Genomic DNA, 27667 nt, shown 5'->3' with positions numbered 1-27667 from the left:
CAGTCTCGCTTCCGTGCCAGTGGCACATAAAAAGCACCATTTGAGCGTGATCGTTACCAGCGTCGCTTTACTGGCACTTGTGCCGGTGGCATGTGAACAAAACATTCGGGCGAGGTCGTTGCCAGCACCGCTCGACTGACTCCTGTGCAGGTGGCACATAAAAACACCATTTTGAGCGTGGCCGTTGCCAGTACCGTGTGTCTGGCCCTCGTGCCGGTGGCACGTAAAAGCACCCACTACACTCTCAGAGTGGTTGGCGTTAGGAAGGGCATCCAGCTGTAGAAACTCTGCCAAATCAGATTGGAACCTGGTGCAGCCATCTGGTTTGCTGGTCCTCAGTCAAATCGTCCAACCCATGCCAGCATGGAAAGCGGACGTTAAATGATGATGATGATACGCACGCACACACACACACACACACACACACACACATATATATCATCATTTAACGTCCACCTTCCATGCTGGCATGGGTGTATGTATATATATATATATATATATATATATATATATAATAAGTATTGATATGTATTTAAGTAGTTTGCTTCTTAATATAGTTTTGGGTTTAGTCTCACTGTGCAACACCTTGGGTGAGTGTCTTCTGCCATATTACTCGGTTGACCAATGTGTCATGGTGAATTTGGTTGATGGAAACTGTAATGAGCCTGTAGAGTGGGAAATGAAAGTAATCAAGCCCAAAGTAGTGGGTCTAGACATAGCTATGTGGGTGAAAGGCTTGCTTCACAACCACAGGATTCTAAGTTCAGTTCGACTGTATGTCACTTTGGGCAAATGTTTTTTTAATGTAGCTTCAAATTAACCAATACCTTGTGATTGAAATTTGATAGGTAAAATTTGTGGAAGCCCTATATATCGTGTGTATATGTGTATATATATATATGTGTATATATATATATATATATATATATATATATATATATATATATATATATATAATACATGGTAAAGTTGTCATGCAGTAAGTGCATCCATCTTCCACTTTTATATATCAATGGAGGCAATGAATAACACCCTCATGGCTGTGTGGTTACAAATTTGCATATATTCACACACACAGATATAAATACTAGCTTAAAAGTTGCCCTGTGAGGTAGCTTTTGAGCTAGCTCCTATGGAGGGCTCTTCATTGGGCCTTGGGCATGCATTGATTACATATTAAATTTTATTAAGCTTGCCCAATATTTTTCAAGCAATGAACAATTTTCATCAAAACAATGATACAATTTGTCGACTTGGAACATATTGCAAAACTGCATGATAAACAACATTTTTTGTCTTCCCATTTGGGGGTCAGTACAATTTTTTTTCTATCTAACCTCTTTCTTTCTCTCTCTCACTTTCCTTTGATGGTTTTCAACCATCTCCATCGCAACTGCCATATACACACCATTCAGACTTCTGATGCCACCACCATCACCACTGTCTTTCACATCACTTACTATCACTGTCATCCCTGATCGCCTCGGCTACTACTACAACCACCACCTCTACCATCGCCTCTATCTCTATCACAGCTACAGCTCACACTATTACTATCACCCCATTACCTTCAGAACTCAATCTACTACTGCCCTCAATGTCTCTATGCCTACTATTACACTAACCCCAGTGTCACTGAATAGTGAGAGAGGGAGTCAAAGTGTGACATACTGACACACAGAAATTCGTTTTGGCATTTATTATATATATATATATATGTATAATATAGGTATGGTGACGCAGACAGGAAAAATAGAACTCAAAATATGAGTATATGGTGCATGAAACTCTTGGCCCTTGAGTCACTCTTTTGCTTCTGCTAAATGTTAGTAAAATTATATATATATATATGTAAGGCTGTTTGCTTCCTTGCAACATGGTCTTTGGTTCAGTTCCACTGAATGACAAGTAGGGCAACTGTCTCTTACGGGACTGACTAAAGCTTTGTGGGTGGATTTGGTAGAAGGAAACGGAAAAAAGTCTGTCCTTTACATGTTTGTGTGTCCTTGATGATAATTGTAAATGAGCATTACTGCTGTACAAGCATTGTTGTTCATTTCCAGTTTTCTGCAAGATCATGTCTGACTGTGGGGAAATATTACCTTACTTGGTAACAGGTGAAGATTGGCAACAAGAAGGACATCTGGCCATTGAAAATCTGCTTCAATAAATTCCATTTGACACAAGCAAGCTTATAAAAGTGAATGTTAAAATGATGATAATGATTTTACATATATATATCATCATCATCATCATCATCATCGTTTAACGTCCGCCTTCCATGCTAGCATGGGTTGGACCCCTAACCCTAGACTCTTCCAGTGCAAACAAAAATTAATGAAAGCAATTCAGTGCGTGAAATGATATTATGTAACATTTTATTTTAATTATTCATTGCATTGCTTTATATTCTCAATGAGCAACGTACACGGCTTGGTTTATCAAGTTTCATCATGACTCATTTCATATTGTTGTTGTTTTTGCATCAAGTCAACCTTGATTTATCAAACATACAAGGGGCTGCTGGGAAGTTCCTGGCTTTAAGGATATCACAAGTTCTTTTACAGGGCTTAGTCAAACTGAAGAACTGCTGCAATAAGTGTGTGAATCTAAGATGGGGGAATATGTTGAATAAAATCATGATTAACCTCCTCTATTTCCTTTACCCAAAGCCAGGGACTTATCAGCATCCCTTTCTATATTGCCTTGTAACTATCCCCTCTTTCATTTTTTCCCACTTGAGTGAGTGTGTGTGTGGTTGTGTTAGTAGCCTAGGGCTTTTTGGGTTCATTCCCACTACACTGCACCTTGGGGAAATGACTTCTATTGGCCGACCCATACGTTTTATGTGGATTTGGTAAATGGAAATCGTGTGGAAACCCATGTGTGTGTACACTTGTATTTCCCCCACCACTGCTTGCCAGCTGGTGCTGGTTTGCTTACATCCATGTAACAGCAGTTTGGCAGATGAAACCAATAAAATAAGTACAAGGGGCTACCCAAAAGAAACCAGAATTTTGCAATATTATTTTATTCACTTAGTTTTACATTGTTTACACTTTTATTGCCTTCAAAGTATTCTCCATTTGAAGCAAAGCATCGGCCCAGGCATATTTTCCACTATCCAAAGCAGTCTTGAAACTCGTGCAAAGTGATACTTTTTGATGCTTCTGTCATTTTTTTTTTCTTCATCTCTTCCACATCTGCAAATTCCATAGCACCAGCTTTCATCACTAGTGTTGACCTTCGAAAAATGGTCCAGATCAATTTCCATCTGTTCTTTCAGTTCACGACATGCATTCAGTCATGATTGCTTTTGATCTTCTGTGAGCAAGCAAGGAACAAATTTTACAGCAACTCTTTTCATTCGCAATTCCTCACTCAAGATTCATTGGCAGGAGCTCTAGGATTCACCAGTCATATCAGCAAGTTCATTAATTGCCCAGTAATAATCCTCCAAGATCAGTTCATGAATTTTCATGATTTTTTTCATTCTAGAGATCAGGGGTCACCTTGAATGAGGATGGTCTTCAAGCAACAAGTGACCATTCCTAAAACATGGAAACCACTTGTAAACTTGTGTTTTGCTCATGGCATCATCCTTGTAAGCTGTTTGAAGCATGACAACTGTTCTGGTTTCTGTTTTCTCCAGCAGAAAACAGAAGCACACAGTTTTTTGTTTCTGCCATTGCAAAAATTGACAAACGGGAGAAGCACTGCAAAATAAAGATGCATCACATCACAGTACAACTTCACATGACAATGCCAGTCGACAGACTGATGCCTGAGGGTTGCATCAAGTGGCTTCTAGTAGCAGAAGCCTGAACTACAACAGGCTTTTGGGTAGCCCCTCATATTAGAGTCAATTCTTTTTGACTAAACCCTTCAAGGTGGTGTTCCATTGACTGAAACAAATAAGCGATAATAGGCATATCATTGTGGGTTGAATAATTCTGCAAATTTTCATCTCTCTCTCTCTCTCTCTGTTCATTGGCCAATGGGGTTTTTTTTTTGTTTCTAATCTGATTCCCCCTGTTATGCTTGGCTGGCAAAACCAAGTTGAGTGATATGTCTTGCCTAAGACACACAACACAACATAACACAATGACTAAGAAATCAATAAGCTAGAAACATGCATAAATAATAGATTATTCAGATGTAGTTTTTGTAGTTGTAAACTGCTGCTATTGTGCACAGTAATATTGCATGCATGAAAAAGATGGATTTGTGGAATATTGAGGCATGACAGTATTGATATATTATATAGGTGCAGTTGTGACTGTGTGGCAAGAAGTTTGCTTCCTAACCACATGGTCTCAGGTTTAGTCCCACTGTGTGGCATTTTAGACAAGTGCATTGGCCTATAACTCTGGGTACATCAAAGCCTTTGTAAGTGGATTTGGTAGCTGGAAACTGAAAGGAAGAGGCTAACTGTGTGTGTGTGCACGCACGCTACTGTCTCTTTGCTTTGACATCACTTGTATACACTTGTCATGACTTAATATGAAGATTGTACATCAGCATCATTGTCATATAAGTGAAGTTGTTCATTTCCAGTCTTCCCTGAAAAACATGTCTCACCATGGTTGGAAACAGGTATGGGTTGGTGACAGGAAGAGCATCTGGCCATAGAAAGTCTGCTTTGGTAAATTCTGTCGGACTTATACAATGTGTGTGTTAAAACAGTGATGATGAATCTTTTTTTTCAACGATTTTAAATTTGTAATTTTTCTTCTTTCTGTTTTTGTTTTCCAGATAATTAAAGGAAGAAAAAGTAAAGAACTAACAATGACTCGATCTTTGAAGTTTTCGGCTAAACTCAGCCCTTCTGATCCACAAACCACTCCCGTCCGCATCATTGGACAAATCAGGAACTTGAACAAAATTGGGTACGATGATGTCAAAATGAAGTTGGAGCCTGTGATTACTGCTGAAGTAAGTTGTTTATCATCATCATCATTATTATTATTGTTTAAGGCGGTGAGCTAGCAGAATCGTTAGCACACTGGACGAAATGCTTAGCGGCATTTCGGCCTTCGCTGTTCTGGGTGCAAATTCCACTGAGGTTGACTTTGCCTTTCATCCTTTCGGAGTCGATAAATTAATTATTAGTGAAACACTGGGGTCAGTTTAATCAACTTAACCTCTCCTGCCAAATTTCAGGCCTTGTGCCTATAGTAGAATGGATTATTGTTGTTGTTGTTGTCATGGGTCATTTAGCTTAATGGTACAAATAGCATAACTGGAGTTTGAGACGTAGAGAATTTGATTCTCTGTAACAGCCTGCTAGTCACTTCTATAAGGCAGCAAGCTGGCAGAACCATTAGCACACCAGGCAGAATGCTTAGCAGCATTTCATCCATCTTTGCCTTTCAACCTTTCAGGTTTGATAAAATAAATACCAGTTGAGTCCTTGGGTCAATGTAACTCTGAACCTGTTGGCTTTGTACCAAAATGTGAAACCATTAGTATTGTTGTTGCTGTTATGGGTCACTTAGCATAAGGGTAACTGGAGTTTGAGAGGTATGGGGTTCGATTCTCTGTAGCGGCCTGCTAACCACTTTTATAAGGTGGTGATCTGGCAGAATCATTAGCACACCAAGTAGAATGCTCAGCAGCGTTTTGTCCATCTGTATGTTCTGAGTTTATATTTTGCTGAGATCGACTTTGCCTTTCATCCTTTTGGGGTCAATAAAATGTCAGTTGAAAGCTGGGGGAGGGAGGATGTAATCAGCTGATCTCCTCTCCCAAAATTTGAAACTGTTGTGCTGCTGCTGCTGTTACAGATGAAGACGAAGAAACAGCAAGAGCGAGCTGGCAGAATCATTAGCATGCCAAGCAATATGCTTGGCTGCATTTTGTCTGTTTTTACATTCTGAGTTCAAATACTGCAGAGGCCAGCTTTGCCTTTCATCCTTTTAGGGTCGATGAGATAACTACCAGTTGAGCGCTGGGGAAGATGGTGAGCTGGCAGAATTGTTAGCTGGGCAAAATACTGAGTGACATTTTTTCACTTCTCTTTGTGTTCTGAGTTCAAACATGGCCACAGTCAACTTCACCTTTCATCCTTTTGAGGTTAATAAAATAAAGTATCAATCATATACTGGAATTGATGTAATCAACTAATCTCCTTTCCTTAAAATTGCTGTTCTTGTGCCAAAATTTGAAATAATAATCATTTTTATCACAAATGTCACCAAGATCAATTTTGCCTTTCATCCTTCTTTGAATGATAAAGTACCAGACAACTAAACTCGTCTTCTCCTCTCCCCCTGCTCCAATTTTCTGGCTTTATGGCTAAGTTACAATTTTTATTATTATTATTACCTCCGCCTTAAGGTGGAGGTATTGTTTTCAGTCGTGTTTGTTTGTTTGTCCGTGGACAAGATATCTCAAGAACCGCTGGATGGATTCAGACAAAACTTTCTGGGATGTTTGGCCTTGTGACTGGCACAAACTGATTAGATTTTGGGATCAATCCGGTAATGGACAAGGATTCTGGATTATCTTTCCGTTTTTTTAAAATTTAATTTTCAATAGCAGTCTGGTTCATTTTTAGTATTCTTGTTTGTGAGAGCAGTCCAGCTTATTTCAGATATTCTCATTTTAAAAATCATCTCCGGCTAATCATTGAGAGGATGTTGGTGTTGCCTTGGTGGAGGTTTGCCCTCTCTGAGTGCTCTTGGTACAATTATTATTATTAGGGTGGTGAGCTGGCAGAATTGTTAACACGATGGATGAAATGCTTAGCTGTATTTCACCCGTCTTTACGTTCTGAGTTCAAATTCTGCCGAGGTCAGCTTTGCTTTCATCCTTTCAGGGTTGATAAATTAAGTACCAGTTGAGTACTGGGGTTGATGTAATTAACTAGTCCCCTCCTCCAAAATTTCAGGCCTTGTGCCTATAATAGAAAGGATTATTATTATTATTATTATTATTATTATTATTGTTGTTGTTGTGTAAGGTGGTGAGCTAGCAGAATCGTTAGCATGCTGAGCAAAATGCTTAGTGGGATTTCGTTTGTCAGTAAGTTCTGAGTTCAAATTCTGCTGAGGTTAACATTGCCTTTCATCCTTTTGGGGTCAATAAAATAAGGCCCAGTTGAGCACCGGGATCCATGTAATCAACTAGCCCTTCCCCTAAAATTTAAGGCTTTGTGCCAAAATTTGAAGTCATTATTATTGTTGTTATTATTATATATATATATATAAAAAAAGATTATTGAAGAACTAGTAAAGACAGAGCTTAGACAACATGTACACACAAGATGTGAAGCTAACTGGTGATTAGTGTTGTGGTGGTGGCTGTTATGTAATGGTTTTGAATATTGAATGAGAAGAGCTTTGTCATTAATTTCTAATCTCATTATCTCTGCTTTAGAATTTCAAGGAATTAAGAGTTTCTTTGTATCACAAGTTCTGTAATTGTTATTGTCGTTACCATCACCACCAATGCTGTTATTGTTTAGCTCTAGGTCAGCTGTGGTTGATTAGAGCTATGATCAAAGTCATTCCAACCATGACCATCCTGTGTTTATATGTTACAGTTAGCTGCTCAACTATGCATATGTTTGGTCAGATGAAAAATGACTCCCTGGTAATCTCGTAAACCAGTCCTGCATGTTTTGTGGTTAAGCTGTTGGTAACTAAAAGTGTAACGCCATTCTACGGTCTCACCTTGGGTATGAGATGTTTAGGCACAGCCATTTTGATGCTGTCCATTTGGTGTTGATGATTTAGTCCAGATTTATTTAACATCAGATATTTTAATGTTTCTCTCATTCTCTCTGCCTCCCTCTTTCTCTCTCTCTCTCTCTCTCTCTTTGTCTCTCTCTTTCCCTGTCTGTCTGCCTCCCCCTCTCTCTGTATGTATATTTTTTGCAAATGCACACGTGTGTGTGTGCTTGCTTCCAGTGCCAAAACAGGCCATGCCAAATCATCAATGTTCAAACAGCTGTGCCCATTTATCTCGTTCAGTCTCACCTTGGTGAACAGAGTGGCTGGCACTTTGATATGGCAAAAGAAAAAACCCAATCTATTTCTATCTAAAATGGCAAGTCATCCTACAAATGGGGTAGGGTCCCATTAAAACTTCTGAGGATAATGTTGACTTTCTTGTTAACTCCTATACTTGATTGTCTCTCTCTGTAATAATGCACTGACCATGGCTTTCCTGTAATCCAAGAATATGTAGAACCGAAGCCCTTTAACCCTTTAGCATTTGACCCCTTTGATTGCAACCCGTCTGTTCAAAAGTTCTCAATAAAAATCTTCCACCAAACCTTACTTCCAATTTATGTTCCTAACTCTGGGAACTCGGTTATTTTACTAAATTTTTTGTTATATTTAAAATTAATTGAAAGAAACACAGAGTATCTCAATGGAAATATGGCAACAAAAGGGTTAAACTGGCTGTATCTGGCCTAGATGTTTTATTTCTTTTATGTTCAAACTAGTCAGATCCAGCCTCTCACACTTAACCTACAATGTTAGTTTAAAAAATATACAGCCACATCATTGAAATCTCAAAGTTACAATATAATGTATGATTAATTCAAAACAATGTGAATAAATAATCAGAACATTTGACAGAATAATCTGAATGCTCATTTATGATGTGCAATCTTTTAACTATCTCCCTACAAGGTTATGTAAATGAAGCAACAGAATAATGTGTCTACACCCAAGGTCATAGTATACAGTAATAGAGACGGAGATTATGGTTGTTTTATATTCCATCATAAAGGGCAATACGTTTAACTGTTTTTGTGTGATGAATTTAATCAATGTCAAGCTAAGTGAAATCCTAGTCATGGTCAGTGCCAGTGACACATGGAGGTAACGAGTAAGAGGCACCTGTGCGGGTGACACGTAAGGAGCATTTGTGCCAGTGACACGTGAGAGGCACCCATGCCACTGACACATAAGAAGCACCCATGCTGATGACACATAAGAGACACCTGGTATACTCTGTGGAGTGGTTGGTGTTAGAAAGGGCACCCAGTTGCAGAAACCAAGCCAAAACAGATGACTGAAGCCTGGTACAGCTCTCTGGCTAACCAGCTCCAGCCAAACTGTCTTACCCATGCCAGCATAGAAAACAGACACTAAATAACGATGATAACATCATCACATTCACTTTTCCATGTGGCATTGGTTTGAAGAGATTTCTTGAGGTAGTATTCCACAGGCAGATGACTTTCCTTATGTCAGCTACCCTTGTGTTTTTTTAACCCTTTAGCATTCAGATTACTGTATCAAATATAATGCATATTTATTCGCATTGTTTTGAATTAATCACATATCTTGTAACTTTAAGATTTCAATAATGTGATTGCTTATTTTTAGAATGACTTTGTAGGGTAGGTGTGAGAGGTTGGATCTGGTCAGTTTTAACATAAATCTCATAGAATATTTGAACCAGATATGACCAGATTAAATATTAAAGATGTTCTACTAGTCTTTACATATTGAACTGCCAAGCTACAGGGCATATTTTTTATGCAGGACATACAACAAATGTCATTGCTGAGCAGTGGTAATGTGAAGACGTGCTGTGACAAACACACACACACATAATATACATGTTGTAACTTGAGGATGTGCTCTGATATCTCTTCACCATTTCTCTTTTTTCAGCTGGGGTAGCCATGTATCTCCTCTACTACAAGACACTTGTTTCTGTCCCCTTTATTATACTTTGACCTCCCATCACCTGGCATAGAGCCACCTTACTCAGTGCTAACCCTCTCCATTTGAGGGATCTTGTCTTACAAGTTACTTGGTGTCCTCATGAATGGCAGTGCTACCTAAAAAGCACCCAGTACACTCTGTGAAGTGTATATTAGTGACAAGCAGTATTAATACTGAGAGGTAATATTTATCTCCACTTAAACATGATATATAGATTGGCATGCTGCCTCTATTGGTCGGTGCCCAGTTTTGACAACCAAACAGGGTCAAAATCATGTGATCTGGTGGTCTCAGCACTGGAAGTGGCAGGAATTTATTTCACCACTAGAAATATAAAAAAAAGAGGGCATTTTGCACCAAAAGCCAATATGAGAGTTTCTCTCGTGGTAACTATCACAGTATAGTTTGTTCTAATAGAACATCCATGTTTAAGTGGGGGTAAATATTACCCCTTTGTGAAGTGGTTAGCATTAAGAAGGGTATCTAGTTGTAGAAACCTCACCAATGCAGACAATGGAGTTTGTTGCAGTCCTCTGGCTTGTTGGCTTGTTGGCTCCTTGTCAAATTGTCCAATCCATGTCAGCATGAAAAACAAATGTTGAACAACAACAACAACGATGATGGTGATGTATATATGTTAAGTTGAGATTATTTTAAAATTGGACAGGGCAGCAAGCTGGCAGAACCATTAGCACGCCAGGCAAAATGCTTAGCGGCATTTCCTCCATCTTTATGTTCTAAGTTCAAATTCCATCAAGGTTGACTCTACCTTTCATCCTTTCGGGGTCGATAAAATAAGTACCTATTGAACACTGGGGTTAATGTTATTAATTTAATCCCTTCCCTGAAATTGTGACATTGTGCCAAAATTTGAAACCGTTATTTTAAAGCTGGTTTAACTCTTTCGTTACCAAACCGGCTCTGGCTCTTAGTACAAATGTCTTGCTATCATAAGTTCTGAATTAAAATCTTCCACCAAACCTTAGTCACAATTTACGTTCCTAACACTAGCTGAATGATAACTAAGCTATTTTACTAAATTCTTTGTTATATATAAAGTAATTGAAAGAAACACAAAGCATCTCAAAATAAATACAGTAACGAAAGGGTTAAGAACAGAACAATTACTGATGGGAATGGCTCAGTTCTGATAATAGTCAAATTTATTGTCAAATTACCCACAACATGAACTTTATAACATGCACACACGTGCACATGCATGCACATTCATGCATACACATGCATACACATGCACATTCTTATTGGGTTTTCATAGAGTTTCTAGCTTGCTAATTCCATTTACTGTAACCAAGGATTTAGTTAAAAGATACAGTCATTGAAGAGTTAACTGAGTAAATAATACTCCTTATCTGGTAACTGACATTGTTGACATTAGATACCAGGGTGTTGTTTGTGAATGACTGAAGTAGAACTATTTGTCTTATCTAATTTATAGTACATTGTAAATCTCTCTCTCCTTCTCTCTCCAGATGATTGCTAGACATTAAACTCCGGATACTTGTACTAATTGTTAACACCAGCAATTGCACTACGTGACAACGAAGGAGCCTCTATGTAGTTGCTTGGCTTTCACAAAATAGCAGCCAAATCTTCTTCGATCCACCCCTTAGCATCCCCTTTTTCTTTTTTTATTTTAGAATGACATTGTAGCATAGTCTGAAAGGCCTGATATCTAGTCAGTTACAATGCAAAATCTTGAAGGGATGAGATACTGCATGATTAATTCAAAACAATATAGATGAATAAACATGCATTACATTTGACAGAGTAATCTGAATGCTAAAGGGTTTTACAAAAAAAAAGTAATGGGAGGAGATATTGAATATATAGTCCTTAGGATAAACTGTGTCTGACAGAGAAGGTGAGAAAGGTCATGAGTGGAGTGCCTTTATTGTCTGCTTAATAAGGGTTAAGTGGGAGAGAGCATGTGTATGATTGTCCAATTTGGTAGAAATTATTGTGAAATCTACAAATCAATCTTTAATGTCTTTGAAAAACTAGAGGACCCATAAGATGTGCAGCACTGAAAAGGCACATTGCTTAGTGGTTAGGGTGGCTCACAAGTGTAAGGTTGTAAGTTCGATTCCTGGTGGCACATGGTGCCTTTGAGCAAAACATTTTATTTCACATTGCTCCAGTCCACTCAGCTGGCAAAAATGAGTAATACCTGTATTTCAAAGGGCCGGCCTTGTTACATTTTGTGTCAGACTGAATCTCCCAGAGAACTACATTAAGGGTATGTGTGTCTGGAGTGCTCAGCCACTTACACATTAATTTCACAAGCAAGCTGTTTCATTGATCGGATTAACTGGAACCCTCATCATCATAACCGATGGAGTTCCAGTTTTTAAAAATGTTTGTAAAATAAAAACATTGGATGGTCACAGATAGAATGTCTTTTATTTTTTACTTGTTTTAATAATTGGGCAGCAGCATTGTTGGGCTCCACCTTGAGGGGTTTGGTCGAACAGATTGACCCCCAGTACTTACGCTTTTTTAAAGTCTGGTACTTATCCTATTGTTTCTTTTGCCAAACTGCTGAATTACAGGGGCATAAACAAACTAACATCTGTTGTCAAGCAATGGTGGGTGACAAAGACGCACACACACACACACACACACGCACACATATATTTCCTCACAATTTCCATCTACCATACTCACTTACCAAGCATTGGTTGACCTCGGGCTGTTTACCCAAGTTGCCACATGGTGGGACTGAACCTGAAACTATGTGGTTGCAAAGTGAGCATCTTAACCACTAAGCTATGCCTGCTCTTATTTACACAGGATTTCTTTTTTCTCTTTTGTAAATGAAAGTTCAAGACTGTAAGAGATTAGGAGTACAGCCCCATTAAGGAAGTCCTTTGTTGTCAGAGACAATTGATTTGAGGCCTGATTATAACTGTATGAATAATTGTTTTGTACAGAAACATGTTTTTACATGTATGTATGCACCTTTCAGTGCATGCAACTTCAAAAATATTTATATGCATGCATTTTTTTTTATTTGTATATGACTACTTGTGCAAGTATTTACATGTATGCGGACATTTTACAATTTGTGTGTGCATGTGATGTATATGCATGCATCTTTTAGTGTATGTGACTTTGTGCAAGTATTTACATGTTCACATCCAGTGTGTTTTACTTGAATGTTTGTGCATGTAACTATAATCAAAACTACATATATGCATAAATGTATATGTACAAACAGACATGTGTGTGTGTGTGTGTGTGTGTGTACTCAAGTATATGTAATCAGATGTATACATTTATCTTTGGTCTTTGTGTGAATGGGTGACCTGTTGGTTGTGTGTGTGAAGGTGAATGTGTATGCATATCCAAGAATGTATTTGCATGTGTGTGTGTGTGTGTGCTGATGTGCATTCATTTGGGTTTGCACATGATAGTATTTATCATAAAATGATTCTGTGTGTGTGCAATGGGCATGTGTGTTGTGTGTGTTAACTGAACCCAGCCAGACATATTACGAGTTACAAGTCCTTAGACATCTCACAGATATATTTTCCCTCCCAGCTACACATATACATGCACCCACTTGCGACTGCACACCATCAGGATTAGCTTACAGAATAATTTTAAAATAGCTGCAGATTTTTTTTTCTCCCCTCATCCCTCTCTTTGTTATTTTTGGCTATTTTCCAGAACCCTGAAATGTTGGTTTGTGATAAAAAGGAGGGTTTTAGTGCCAGAAGTATTTGGCAAGGGTACTAATTGGTTTAAGTCTCTTCTCTTTCTTCTGGTATAACTTCATCTTAACTCCAGTTGCCATATCAACTATGAACAAACAAAACAGAATGATAATAGAATTAGTTCTTGTTTTCACATGCACACGCATGCATGTACATTGTCTTCCCATTATATTCAATTATATTGTATATAGATGATATTGGTCGGTGTATGGATGTGTGTGTGCATGCATGCTTATAGATATAATCAGCAAAGTATTCAGCAAAGCGGAATCTGTACAATGCATCAAATTCCCTTTAGCTATTTGGTTACATTGTTTTGAAGCTCTTTTATTTTACATTAATAATCTATAATATAAAAATAAATGTAATAATTGATTTCTTAGCTTTGGTTATTTCTCAGATAACTGAAAGGTCACTGAAACAAAGAATCTAGAAAATGTTTTATTTGTGAAGCCATCCAACCCATGCCAGCATGGAAAAGACAGACATGAAATGATGATGTCATAAGAATTTTTATAAACTACAAGGGAATGTGTGGAATGGCAGCTCTTGAAGCAGATAAAACTATAAATAATAGCATGTAAATATTGGGTTTCAAACCCTTCAAGTAGAAAAACTTCAAGGTTCCCCATATGGCACAAACCTACATCTCCTATAAATTTTTCCCGTCCAAAGGATTTTTAACCCAATATTTACATGCACTTGTTCATAGCTTTGTTTTGAGATTACACCATTTCAAAAAAGAAACTTGTGTGTGTGTCATTATGTATGTCCCAACAGTGTGTGCTGGGTGCTTTTTTACACGCCTCCTTTTAGGTTCAATAAAATAAGTACCAGTTGAGCACTGGGGTCAATGTCATTGACTAGACTCCTCCCTCCAAAAGGCCTTGTACCTATTGTACAAAAGTAGAAAGGATTATGTTTGTTACTCCTCCACCACTTGACAACTGGTGTTGGTTTGTTGTAACTTAGCAATTTGGCAAAAGATACCAATAGAATAAGTACCAGGTTTTAAAAAAAGGTTAGAATATTGGGGTTGAGTTGTTCAATTAAAGCCTTTAAGTAGGTGCCCCAGCATGGCCACAGTATATTGATTAAAACAAGTAAAATATAAATGATAGTGTCTAATACTTTATCCATGTTCAAAGACTGTTTTAATTCAGTCAGGTACAACTCTCTGTCTTTAGCAAAACTGAAATTGCTTAACCTTTTATCATTCAACCTGACCATATTGGCAGTTTGCTGTGCTTCAGAAGACATGTCAAGCTATGTGAAATCATAGTCATGGCTCGTAAAAGACATCTATGTCACTGTTATGTAAAAGGTGCCGGTGACATGTAAGAGCACCCAGTACACTCTGGAGTGGTTGGTGTGAGGAAGGGCATCCAGCCATAGAAACCACGCCAAAACAGACTGGAACTGGTTCAGCTTTCTGGCTTACCAGTTCCAGCCAGACCATCTCACCCATGCCAGAATGGAAAAAGGATTCTAAATGATACTGTTGATATCTGGTGCAAATATTCTTCTTGTTTTATATTCAAACTGACCTGATCCAAACCTTTCAAACCTATCCAACAATATCATTCTAAAAATAAACAACCATACCACCAAATTCCTGAAGCTATAAGGTAATGCATGATTAATTCAAGACAATGAGAATAAAAAAAAGCATTACGTTTGACACTGTAATCTGAATGCTAAAGTGTTATAACTCATTCTTCCTTCTGGTATGCCGTATCGATCAACAGCCATTGATATCTTGCATTCGCAAGATTGGGGACCAGTAGTCTGCTGGGTGCATCTCTGCAGAAGATGCAACTTCAGCTGAATAGACTAGGATAATGTAAAATGAAGTGTCTTGCCCAATGATACAATGTGCATCTATAGTCTGGGAACTGAACCCATGACCTTAGGATTTTGAGTCTAACATTTTAACCACAAGGACACTTCCTTTCACTAAAACTTACTGTTGTATCTAATCTCTTATTTCTCTTTCCAGATGTATTCTACTGCTTTGGCCTCTTTGCGTCCATCACCAACAGATTCGTGTCCTCTCTGGTTGAATATGGCATCAATAGCTGCTCTACCAACTCAGTGCAGCCGTCACAATACTCCTTCTCGGGCCCATGCACTCACCAAATTGGTGAAGAGCTCTTTAACTGGACGTAAAGAATTCATTGTGGTATGTTTTTATTCTACTTACATATTTTTTTTTTATATATTGGGTGCAGGTGTAGCTATGTGGTTAAGAAACTTGCTTCCCAACCATGTGGCCTTGAGTTCAGTCCTACTGCACAGCACACTGGGCAAGTATCTTCTGCTATAGCCCTAGGTTAACAAAAGCATTGTGGGATTTGGTTGACAAAAACTGAAAGAAGACCTTTATGTCCAATTTATGGAACATGGATGTTGAATGATGGTGGTGTGTGTATGCTTACTCATGTCTTGTCATGTGATGTTTGTAAATGAGCATCACTTATACAAATGGTGTTGTTCTGTCCATGGAAGACATGTCTGGAGAAATATATTACTTTGTTTGGAAACAGGTGAGAGATTTGCCAAAAAAAATCTCTCAACAAATCCCGTCTGACCAATGCAAGCATGGAAAAGTAGATGTGAAATAACGATGATGATGATGATGTTCTTAGTCAAAGGAGGGAAGGTTACACTTGTCAACTTTTGTGTAGTGTTTCTTGACCGTTTTTTGTCTCTGGACTCATTTGATTCCTATTTTACTCGGGTGGACCCACCTAGCCATTTGGTGTTTAAAAATTCTTATTGTATTTTTCTAATTAAATATTATTAGAAATTGTATTTAAAGAATTGTTTTAAATATTTTGAGTATTGTAGAAGTTTAACCAATCTGTTGCTGACAAATTTTAACAGCAAAATTTTATAGGGGCCTCCAAGAGCGATGTGGACCCCAGTTGAGAACTTCTGATGTAGAGTTAATGGGAAGGAGAGGCAGAAACCACAGCTCCTGGTTTACTGCTGTAGAAAGCAGTACAGGTAAAACTTGTGAAGTGATCCTTCAATCTATCTAAGAGAACAGGGACTCTGGGTCAGAACTAACTCAGACCATGGTGAACCCATTCAATGCTTACCAAAATGGAAAGTGAGTGTAAAATGATGATGAGGGGCAGGATTAGGAGTCGTAACCACATTTCATATAAGACTTCCCTGGTGTGGGAACTTGTTAACTTTATAGGTTGTGGCTGTGTGGTAAGAAGTTTGCTTCCAAACCACATGCTTCAGTCCAGTTCCACTGCCTGGTACCATAGACAAGGGTTTTCTAGTCTAGCTGTGGGCTGACCAGAACCTTGTGAGTGGATTTAGTGTACAGATACTAAAAGAAGCCCATCATGTATACACACACACACATACATACATTTGTGTTTGTCCCCACCACCACCATTTGACAACTGGTGTTGGTTTATTTACGATCCCATAACTTAGTGGTTCAGCAAAAAGACTGAGAGATTGACAGAATAAGAACCAGGCTTTAAGAAAAAATAGCAGTGGAGTCAATTTGTTTGCCTATACCTTTCAAGGTGGTCCAATGGCCGAAACAGGTGAAAGATAAAAGAGAAAGTGATATGCATTGTTTCTAATATACTTATTGAAGCCCTTATGAAGGTAATGTGTCATCTGTTTTTCTTTTATCATAAGTCAAATAAATAAGATTTGTTTCAACCATTTTCAAAACTGTTTGTCTTTTCAGATGATCTGTGAACGTCGAGATGTGTTGGCATCAGCTTGCGCTATTGCACGTGCACTTCCCGAATATTCCTGCAAGGCAAGCTGTACAAACAGTGTTTCGCAGTCAGTTACTGTAGAATTTATCTTAGTTGGTAATGACTGTGAAACCCCTCTTGCTGCTAGTGATTTGGATTGCCTTCAAACAGTCACATCTGGCATTAGACTGGCTGCTAGACTTGTGGATGCTCCTTGTTCTGAAATGCATACTGATGCCTTTGTGGATGTAAGTTGACATCTTTTCTATCTTTAGTTGTTGGCATCTTTCATGCAGTTATTGTTATTTCTATTTTCAGCAGTCAGTATCTTTTTTGTCTTCAGCTGTCGACGTCTTTTCTGTCTACAGTTTTTACAGTTTTAAATGTCAATCAATCTTGAAAATAACCAAAAATTCAGTGAAAATAAAATAAATTATACAATAAGTCAGTGTTTGTGACATAGCTTTTAATGTTCTTACATGAAATTATGAAGGAAGCTTTTAATTTAAAAGATTTACCAGCATATAACATGCACATTTTTCTTTAGATAAAAATCTTAGAAAGAAACCCTGCACACTTCACACAAAAGTTACTTTTTATGTAAAGTTATTTCATTTTTGAAAGAATCAACTATTTTCTAAATTTTCTTTCAAAAGAAAAAAATGAGTTATCTACTGGCAAATATGGCAAATATGGCAAATATAAGCATAGTCGTATTGTTAAGAAGTTTGCTTTCCAACCACATGGTTTTGGATTCAGTCCACTGTATGGCACCTTAAGCAAGTATCTTCTGCTATAGCCCTGAACTAATCAAAGCCTTGTGAGTGGATTTTGTAGATAAAAACTGAAAGAGGCCGGTCGTATATGTAAGGATATGTGTGGGCAAGTGTGGGGTTTGTCTGAGTCTTCTTGTCTTGACATTGCTTGAAAGATGTTAAAATGATGAATATGGTAAATACTTTAAATGGCACTCTATTGATTACAACAGGGATTCCAGTTGAACCGATCAACAGAACAGCCTGCTCGTGAAATTAATGTGCAAGTGGCTGAGCATTCCACAGACGCACAGACACTTAATATAGTGTTCAGATTCTGCATGACACAGAATGTGACAAGGGTGGCTCTTTGAAGTACAGGTACAACTAATTTTTGCCAGCTGAGTGGACTGGAGCAATGTGAAATAAAGTGTCTTGCTCAAGGACACAATGCACTGTGAGGAATCAAACTCACAACTATGAGCTAAATACTCTAACCCTTAAGCCACACACCATCACTTTGGTAAATCTAATTATTTTTTAAATGAGCAGTTTTGTATCAAACAAGAAGGATGGTCTCGAGCGAACTGGTGTCAACAGGGTTAAACATTCACTGGATATTTTACAAGTAAAGGCTCCTAGTTTGAATCTAGTTTGGTACTATGTACGTATATAATGAACTGCCTTAAAATAATCAGAGATTAAACTGATTAAAAGAGTATGTATTGTAGAAATCTGTCTTGAACTTACAGGTTCATACAGTCAAAACTTATAAGTTTCTAATTGTATTTAAGTGACTAAAAGCACAGGATTTCTCCCAAATGGATGCCAGTCCATTGCAGAGTTCAACTCCAGCTGCTGTTGATATTCATTTTCAACTGAGTAGGCTGTGGCAATGTGAAATGAAGTACCTTGCTCAAGGATACAACATGCTGCCCAGCCCTAAAGTTGAACTTACAATCTAATGATTACGAGCCCATTACCCTTCCCACTAAGCCACTCACTATCACACTATAGATGTAAATATTATCTTTAAAAGAGAAAAAGTATTTTGCCTCTACAAATGAGATTAATTGAAAAATTATAATCTTGCAAACAACAGCTTCTTTCGTATTCTTTCTGCAGGAAATTTCTAAAATTGGTGCTGAATTAAATATTACTCCTCTTATAATTCGTGGAAATGAACTTGCTGAAAAAGGATTTGGAGGTAAACATATTCATTATTATTATTATTATTATTATTATTATTTACTTTTAATCTGTATGTTTGTTACAATCACTTGCCAAGACGCTGAGTGTCCTAAAACAAGTGAACGATAAGAGTTGTTACAGTATGACTGAAAGCTGAGAAAGGGAAGTGACAGGGGCAGTAGTGAAATATCTTCATGTAATACAACACAAACATTTAAATTGACAGGTTTTTTCTAAGGATGTGGGCAGTACTTGTCAGCACAACCTTTTAGATTTCTCTGAGACATGGTTCTCCTGGGATATTATCTAACTGCACCCAAAATAACAGGAACAATTCTCACTTTAAGCTGCCACATCTTTTGTATTTCAATTTCCAGGTCCTTATATTTACTTAATTTGTCAAATTCCTTTACAGATATATTTTTATCATTGGGAGCACTTACATCTATTAGTATTTTCTTCCTCGTCCTTAATGACTATGTCTGGTCAAATAGCCTGGGTCAGTCTGTCAGTGTTGACTGGAAAATCCCATATGATAGTAACATTTTTATCTTCAACTACTGGTTCAGGATGATGTTCATACCAGTAAGCAGGAGCACTGATTTTGTAGTGTTTCCATATTTTCCATTGTGAATACTCTCTGACCGTATTGTGGTGATTTTTGTATTTCTTTGGTGTTGGTACAGGACATCCCAAGACGAGATGGTCTGTTTTTTCTTCAAATGTGTCGCAGAATCTACATTTAAGGTCAGCACCATTTTGAAGAACATTAGCTTGGTAGTTTTTGGTAAGCAAGCTTTGATCTTGTGCTGCCAATATGAAACCTTTAGGTTTCAGTCCTGATCTTCTCGGCCACTATTGGGTTGTTGCTAGGTCATCATCGCCGCTGCCTCCTCCTCCTCCTCATTATTATTATTATTCATTTAATGTCCTCTTCTCAGTCATGATTGTATCAAAAGTAAAGAACTTATTGTTTGAATTGGTTGGACACTAAGCAAAAATGTCTTGCCATTTTTGGTATGGCTCTTTATGTCCTGATTTCAAATCCTGTTGAGGCCATCTTTACTTTTTCATCCTTCCATAGTCGATAAAATGATGTACCAGTTGAGTACTAGAGTCAATGTAATTGACTTTACCCTCCCATCAAAATTGCTGGCTTTGTACCAAATTTAGACTAATTATTATTATTATTATGAAGATGATGCGTGCCAGTGGCACATAAAAAGCACCTTTTGAGCATTGGGTCTCATGGAGGCAATGGCAAATGACAGAGACCTTTAGCAATATGCTGTGCTTGAGTAGAAGACCAATCAAGCCAAGTGAAATTGTAGTTGTGGCAGATACTGGTGTCATGCAACTGGCACCTGTGCCAGTGACATATAAAAGCACCCATTACACTCTCAGAGTGGTTGGCATTAGGAAGGGCATCCAACCATAGAAACCATACGAAATCAGACTGGAGTCTGGTGCAGCCCCTCAGCTTACCAACCCTGATCAAACCATCCAACCCATGCCAGTATGGACAACGGAAGTTAAATGATGATGACAAACTAGCAGAATTATTAGCACATCAGAGAAAATGCTTAGTGGCATTTCATCTGTCTTTACATTCATATGCCACCAGGGTCAACTTTGCCTTTCATCTTTTCAGAGGTCGATAAGTACCAGTTGAGTACTGGGGTGAATTTAATCAACTTAGCCCATTGTGCCAAAATTTGAAACCAATAATCTGAAGGTTGTCACAAAACAGAAGAACTCATCTCGCCAATCTTTCTGAGTGGGATCAACAATGTAATGTAGAAAGACCTCCTGGAACATCTAAACCAGCAGATATATCAGAAAAGTAGACCAAAGAGCAGAAGCCCATGTAGGAGCTTCTATGTCAGTGCTTCTCAACTGGGGGTCATATAACGTCAGAAGTCATGCCAACTCATAAGGGCTGCTTTCCTTGTTTCCATGGCGTATAAATTCCTCACCTGGAAGGGATGCCAGTCTGTAACAAGATTACTTGCTTTTGCCAGCTGAGTGCACTGGAGCAAGGTGAAATGATGTGTTTTGCTCAAAAACACAGCTTGTCACCTGGTCCAGGAATCGAAACTACAATCTTTTGATCATGTGTCCAACACCCTAACCACTAAGCCACATGCCTCCACTGCCAGGGTCCATATGAATCTGGTAGCCCATATAAGATTGGGCAGTGGGGTATGCAAGCAAAATACTAAATTGGAAATCCGCAGTAGTATTTCCTCTTTGCCAGGGTCTTCAAGAGGAGCCATGTTTCTGCTCCAAAGAAGAGAATAGAGAGAACCATTGAGAAATCAGATGGTACCATCACGTTTCCAACAGAGAACTGTGTGTGTGTGTGTGTGTGTGTGCACACATCAGCCCACAGCCTCCCACCTCATAGCTATCCATCACATGCACTGGTATGGACATGTCCTCTGTCTCTCACTAGATCATCCTGTCAGGGCTTTATTCTCATTCAATGCAGCAGTGGCAAGCTGGAAGAGTCCTTGTTGCAAGCCCCACACCAGATAGCTAGACATGATTGGGGTAGATCTCCTGAAGCTCAACATCACCTTGGAGGATGCAGAGGGGCTGGCACAAGATTGCCAGTGATGGAGAGCACTGGTGGACCTGGTCAGGTCTATGCATGATGATGCCTCTGGGACTACTAACTTGGAATGAACCCAGCCCCATCAAGGAAGAGCATGAAGCCAACCAAGCCATAGTAGTATTTTAAGGGTCCATGAAAAAAAAAAGTATCTATAAAACTAGTTTTTAAACATTGAATGCCCAAAGGGGTCCGCCAGAGTAAAATAGTAATCAAAGGGGTCTATAGATAAAAAGTAGCTGAGAACTGCTGTTCTATGTGGTCACCTGCTAGAAATAACAGTAAAATTTCCCTCAAATCATATATTAATATCTTTAAAAAAATGGAAGGGGCACATTGGATGAGGTGGCCATAGTTGAAACATTGTTGATCATAAGTCTGTTTGATATTGACTGAGTTTGGTTCAAAGAAAATAAAAACTTAAAAAGAGACAATTGAGTTTTAAGATGTGGCAGTAGAGGAGATTGTGTGTACACAGTTGCTGGGTTAAAAGTCTACCCTACCCCTGTAAAATTGGAACAGAGTATTAAAGTAGTGATGATACTGGTAATAGGAGATGGGTGGTATCATTGGTGATAAATGTGATGATGATGTTTAATCTATAATCTACTTTTCTCTAACAGGTGTTTACAATGTTGGTAAAGCTGCAGCTCATCCACCTGCATTGGTTGTTCTGAGCCATAAACCAGAAAAGGCCACATATAATATATGTTGGGTTGGTAAAGGAATTGTCTACGACACTGGTGGTTTATGTATCAAATCTAAGGTAAGCCTTTTTTTTTTCTCCTATTACCAATTCAATACTGATCATCAATTAGCTAGAAGTTGCAGCTAAATGTCCCTCAACATAGGTTTTTTTTTAAATATTTTTTTGTAGCGATATTCGGACACCTTGAATAATGTCGATACACTGTCAAAATAAAAATACATAGTAGTCACAGCTGGGACCTCTGTAATCAGAGATCTACTAGACAGAGCTTATCCAGGAGTTACTTAACGACAACAACAACATTGTTGTATACTGTGAAAGTCACTCTTGCTCCAGTTTGATGATAGCAACAATGGCCTGGTTTCAGTGGTGGTGATCATGGTAGGAGTTTGATGAGCAGTAGGACAGAAAGGAAGAAGACTCCTTCCCTGACATTACCTGTTGAAAGTTAATAATAGACTTCATCACCAAAGGGGAGAGGTGAGGAGATGGTGACGAGTAGGATGTGACAAGAACTGTCAGAACAGTTTTACTGTTAGGATTGAGGTGGATGAGTTAATTTTGGTGGTAGTGACAGCAACTTAGAAATCAGCAGCAGTAGTAGTAGTAGTAGTAGTGGTGGTGGTGGTTATTGTCATAGCTTCATAATAATATCATCATTATTATCATGCAGAGTTCTTGCTTGTTCTTTGCCTTTCATCCTTTCAGGGTCAATAAAATAAGTACCAGTTAAGTACGGTGGGAGGGGTGTCTAATTGACTAACCCCTTCACTGAAATGACTGGCTTTGTGCCAAAATTTGAAACCATTATTATTATTATTATTAAGATGGTGAGCTGACAGAATCATTAGTGCACTAGGCAAAATGCTTAGTGGTATTTCATCACATCTTTACATTTGAGTTCAAATTCTGTTGAGGTCAACTTTACCTTTCATCCTTTTCATCATCATCATCATCATCATCATCATCATTGTTTAACGTCCGCTTTCCATGCTAGCATGGGTTGGACGATTTGACCAAGGACTGGTGAACCGGATGGCTGCACAAGCTCCAATCTGATCTGGCAGAGTTTCTACAGCTGGATGCCCTTCCTAATGCCAACCACTCCGAGAGTGTAGTGGGTGCTTTTACATGCCACCGGCACAAGGGCCAGTCAGGCGGTACTGGCAATAGCCACGCTCAAAATGGTGTTTTTTTTACTGGTTGATAAAATAAGTACCAATTGAGCAGTGGAGGTAATGTAATTGACTTGTTCCTTCTCTGAATTTGATGGCCTTGTGCCAAAATTTGAAACCATTATTGTTGTTGTTGTCGCTGCTGCTGCTGGTATTGTGAGGGTGATGCAGTTGTTGCTGCTGCTCTTGTTTATTATACAGGTGATGTATTGGCAGAACCTTTAGATGAATGTGTTGCAGCATTTGTTTCATTTCTTTGTGTTATGAGTCCAAATACAGCCAAGAAAGTCAAGTTTGCCTTCCATCCCTTTGGGGTTGATAAAATGAAGTAGCAGTCAAATACTGTTGTCAATGGTATCCACTAATCCCCTCCCCTCAAAACTGCTGGCCTTGTACGTAAATTACAAACCACTAATACCATAATAATAATGTAGTTGTTTCATAATATTGCTTTCCCCTTTCTCTGTCCATAATTTTTGTTCATTTTTATTTCAGGCAACCATGCTGGGTATGAAACGGGATTGTGGGGGAGCAGCTGCCATTCTTGGTGCTTTTTATTCAACTGTCAAGTTGGTACGGACTTAGTTTTTGTTTGTTTAGTTACTTCCTCTCTTTCCAGATATATATATATATATGTATATATGTATATATATGTATATATATGTGAGAGAGAAGGAGAGATCTATTTCTTTCTTGTCTGTTATCTTATTTACATCCAAAGTTGAAAGGAGAAAGAAGGGAAAGAAAGCTGGTAAAGAAGAAATGTGTATGCGTTCATAATATATATATATATATATATATATATATATATATATATATAAAATCATCATTGTCATTTAACGAGTGCTTTCCTTGCTGGCATGGGTTGGATGGTTTGACAAGAGCTTCACTGTCTGTTTTGGCATGGTTTCATGGCTGGATGCCCTTCTTAACACCAACCATCTTACAGAGTTGACTGAGTGCTTTTTATGTGTCACCAGCACAAATGAGGTCTGCTTTGGCATGGTTCTTGTGGCTGGAGGCCCTTCCTAATACCAATCACTTTACAGGGTGGCCTGGGTGCTTTTTACATGACACCAGCACCAGTGAAGTCTGCTTTGGCATGGTTTTCATTGCTGGATGCCCTTCAGCTGGTCATCAAGTAACTCGCAAGACAAAACTCTTTTGAGATGAGGGTGGGTATTGGAGGAGGTGGCCTTGTGCCTGGGGAGAGTCAGGCTGGTGTGAGGGATGAATATAGATTTATTTTTTATGCATGTCTTCCATATGATTACAGCCAGTTCATAACCTTCTTCATGTAGTATTATTATTTTCAGTATTAAGGTGTCGAGCTGGCAGAATTGTTAGCACGCTGGACAAAATGCTTAGCAGTATTTCACCCATCACTATGTTTCAAATTCTGCTGAGGTCGACTTTACCTTTCATCTTTTCAGGGTCAATAAAATAAGCACCAGTTGAACACTGGGGTCAATGTAATCGATTCATCCCCTCCCCTAAAATTGCTGCCCTTGTACCAAAATTTGAAACCTGGCACATAAAAGACACCATTTCGAGCGTGGCCGTTGCCAGTATCGCCTGACTGGCCTTCGTGCGGGTGACACGTAAAAGCACCTACTGCACTCTCTGAGTGGTTGGCGTTAGGAAGGGCATCCAGCTGTAGAAACTCTGCCAAATTTAGATTGGAGCCTGGTGTTGCCATCCGGTTTCACCAGTCCTCAGTCAAATCGTCCAACCCATGCTAGCATGGAAAGCGGACGTTAAACGATGATGATGATGATTATTTTCAGTATGCTTATATGTTTATATCAATATGTATGCTCAGCATTATACAATACAATTGTATATTCTTTATTTGCATCAGTTTGTGAATACATCATTGTCGTCGTTTAACGTCCACTTTCCATGCTGGCATGGGTTGAACAGTTTCACTGAGGACTGCACCAGGCTCCAATCTGATTTTGGCCATGTTTCTACAGCTGGATGCCCTTCCTAATGCCAACCACTCCAAGAGTGTGGTTGTTGCTTTTTATGTGCCACCAGCATGGGAGCCAGTCAGGCAGCACTGACATCGGCAACACTCAAATGGTGCTTTTTATATGCCACGGTCAGAGGCTGAGCATATATTACTGTAAACATGTACATATAATTATGCATACCGAAATTAATATTATATGAAGCTTGTTATAAAACAGCTGTAATCATATGGAAAAAATAAATCTGTATTCACCTCTCACATCTCCTGACTTTGATTTATTTACTCCTTCATAGAAAAATTTATTGCTACCAGTTCCTGGATTTTCAGTTGCATGAATGTATCAAGTTATACTACATGGTAATTGATTAATGCATAAACACATAACTGATTTTGAATGGGGAGCTTACTGTGAATACTGCTTGATTATCTGAATCCAGTTTTTCTACTACATTTTACATATATATATGTATATATATATATATATATAATACACACACATACAGTTATATATTTATTAAAGTATTTAGATACAAAGAGTATGCTCCTTATATCTGATTGCTTTGGCTTTGTTTAAATTGATCATTAATCATGCATAATCTCATAGCTTCGAGATTTCAATGATGCACTTTATTTTTAGAATGATATATTAGGGCAAGTGTGGGAACATAAAAACAAGTAGAACATTTGGGCCAGGTTTAATGCTAGAAGATCGAATGTAAACTTTGCTTCACTGTTCAAACATTTAATTACTGTTAATATAATTACTTGTATAATTAAGTATAGTTTTATATGGAGTGACTGTTTACTTTCAATATTTCAGGGCTTCACGGAAAACTTACATGCCATCTTCTGCCTAGCGGAAAATGCCATTAGTCCTGATGCACTCCGTCCAGATGATATCATCAATATGTATTCAGGGAGGTAGGTGGTGTATCTCAGTTCTTTCTTACAAATGGGGTTCCACACTTGTGAACCATGGACTTCCATGTTTGATCCCATTAAAGCAAGTGTCCTCAACTATTGCCTCAAGTTTACCAATGGACTAAAGAGTGGAATTTGGTTGACAGAAACTCTTCCATAGCTCATCATATATCTGTATATATAAATGTGTGCGGGTGTTGGGGTTGTCTGTCACTATATTTTTCAAATGTAAATGTTAAGAAAATGGTCAAACTGATTCTTTCAAACAAAAACATATTTATTCTGCTCAAGTTGTACAGATACTCCCTTGATGCTCAAGCCTTCATACATGCAGTGCAACAGTGATTGGCCCATTGCAATGATGCTGTTGTTTGTTTGCCAAATGTCCATATAATAGGACATAAATATATAAATCATCATCATCATCATTTAATGTCTGTTTTCCATGCTGGCATGGGTTGGCTGGTCTGACCGGAGCTGATAAGGCAAGGGACCACACCAGGCTCCATTTTCTGTTCTGGCATGGTTTCTACAGTTGGATACCCTTCCTAATGCCAGCCACTCCACAGAGTGTACCGAGTACTTTTTATGTAGCACCAGCATCAGGATAAATTCTGCTGTGGTGGATGGGTCTTCTTGAGTACAGCAAGATACCAGATATCTCAGTCCTTTGTCATCTCCTTCATAAGTCTGAAGCAGAAAGGAATAGTAGAGGGGTCTGTGACTAGAAGTCAACAGTCAAGAGCTATTCATCCTTTAGAAGCTAACATTACTATCCGAACCAACGACAGTACTTCTATGCAGTCATGTGACCTGAGAAAACCAGTAACATTTCTTGTCACCGTCTCTTACTGTTTTTCTAGTTCGGTATTTTTATTCCAATGGTTGTCACAAACCACATTATTAGAGAATGTTTTACAGGAGACATAAGTACAGCACCACCATTGACTCATATAAGACATGCAAAAATGGAGACTCTAACACTCATACTCATTCATATATACAACGCACTTACAAAAATAAACATCCATATATATGTATGCATGTTTCCCTCTCCAGAGCTGGGCTAACAAACATTTTTACATCTGGCTGGTTTGAGCATAAAACAGATAGAATATTCGGGCTGAATATGGCTAGTTTAAAGGCCAAAGGGTTAAGGCAGGG

General features: G+C 38.4%; 1 protein-coding gene across 6 annotated transcripts in view; it reads left to right on the top strand.

The window, feature by feature from the left end:
* The window catches only part of LOC106872918 (putative aminopeptidase NPEPL1), an 88146-nt gene that overhangs the window by 49983 nt on the left and 10496 nt on the right, over positions 1–27667 (top strand). For all 6 annotated transcript variants that reach the window (XM_089342156.1, XM_052976436.2, XM_089342157.1 and 3 more), the window contains exons 2-8: positions 4756–4935; positions 15429–15611; positions 17151–17411; positions 19044–19125; positions 22347–22489; positions 24103–24180; positions 26403–26503. In XM_089342156.1, coding sequence (XP_089198282.1) covers positions 4756–4935; positions 15429–15611; positions 17151–17411; positions 19044–19125; positions 22347–22489; positions 24103–24180; positions 26403–26503 — 1028 coding nt within the window. The remainder of the gene's footprint in view (positions 1–4755; positions 4936–15428; positions 15612–17150; positions 17412–19043; positions 19126–22346; positions 22490–24102; positions 24181–26402; positions 26504–27667) is intronic.

This window comes from Octopus bimaculoides, chromosome 25, assembly GCF_046866305.1.
Source record: "Octopus bimaculoides isolate indiv1 chromosome 25, ASM4686630v1, whole genome shotgun sequence".
In the NCBI taxonomy this organism is placed as follows: domain Eukaryota; kingdom Metazoa; phylum Mollusca; class Cephalopoda; order Octopoda; family Octopodidae; genus Octopus; species Octopus bimaculoides.
Note: the sequence above shows the minus strand (reverse complement) of the source record. Positions and strands in the feature narration are given on the sequence as shown.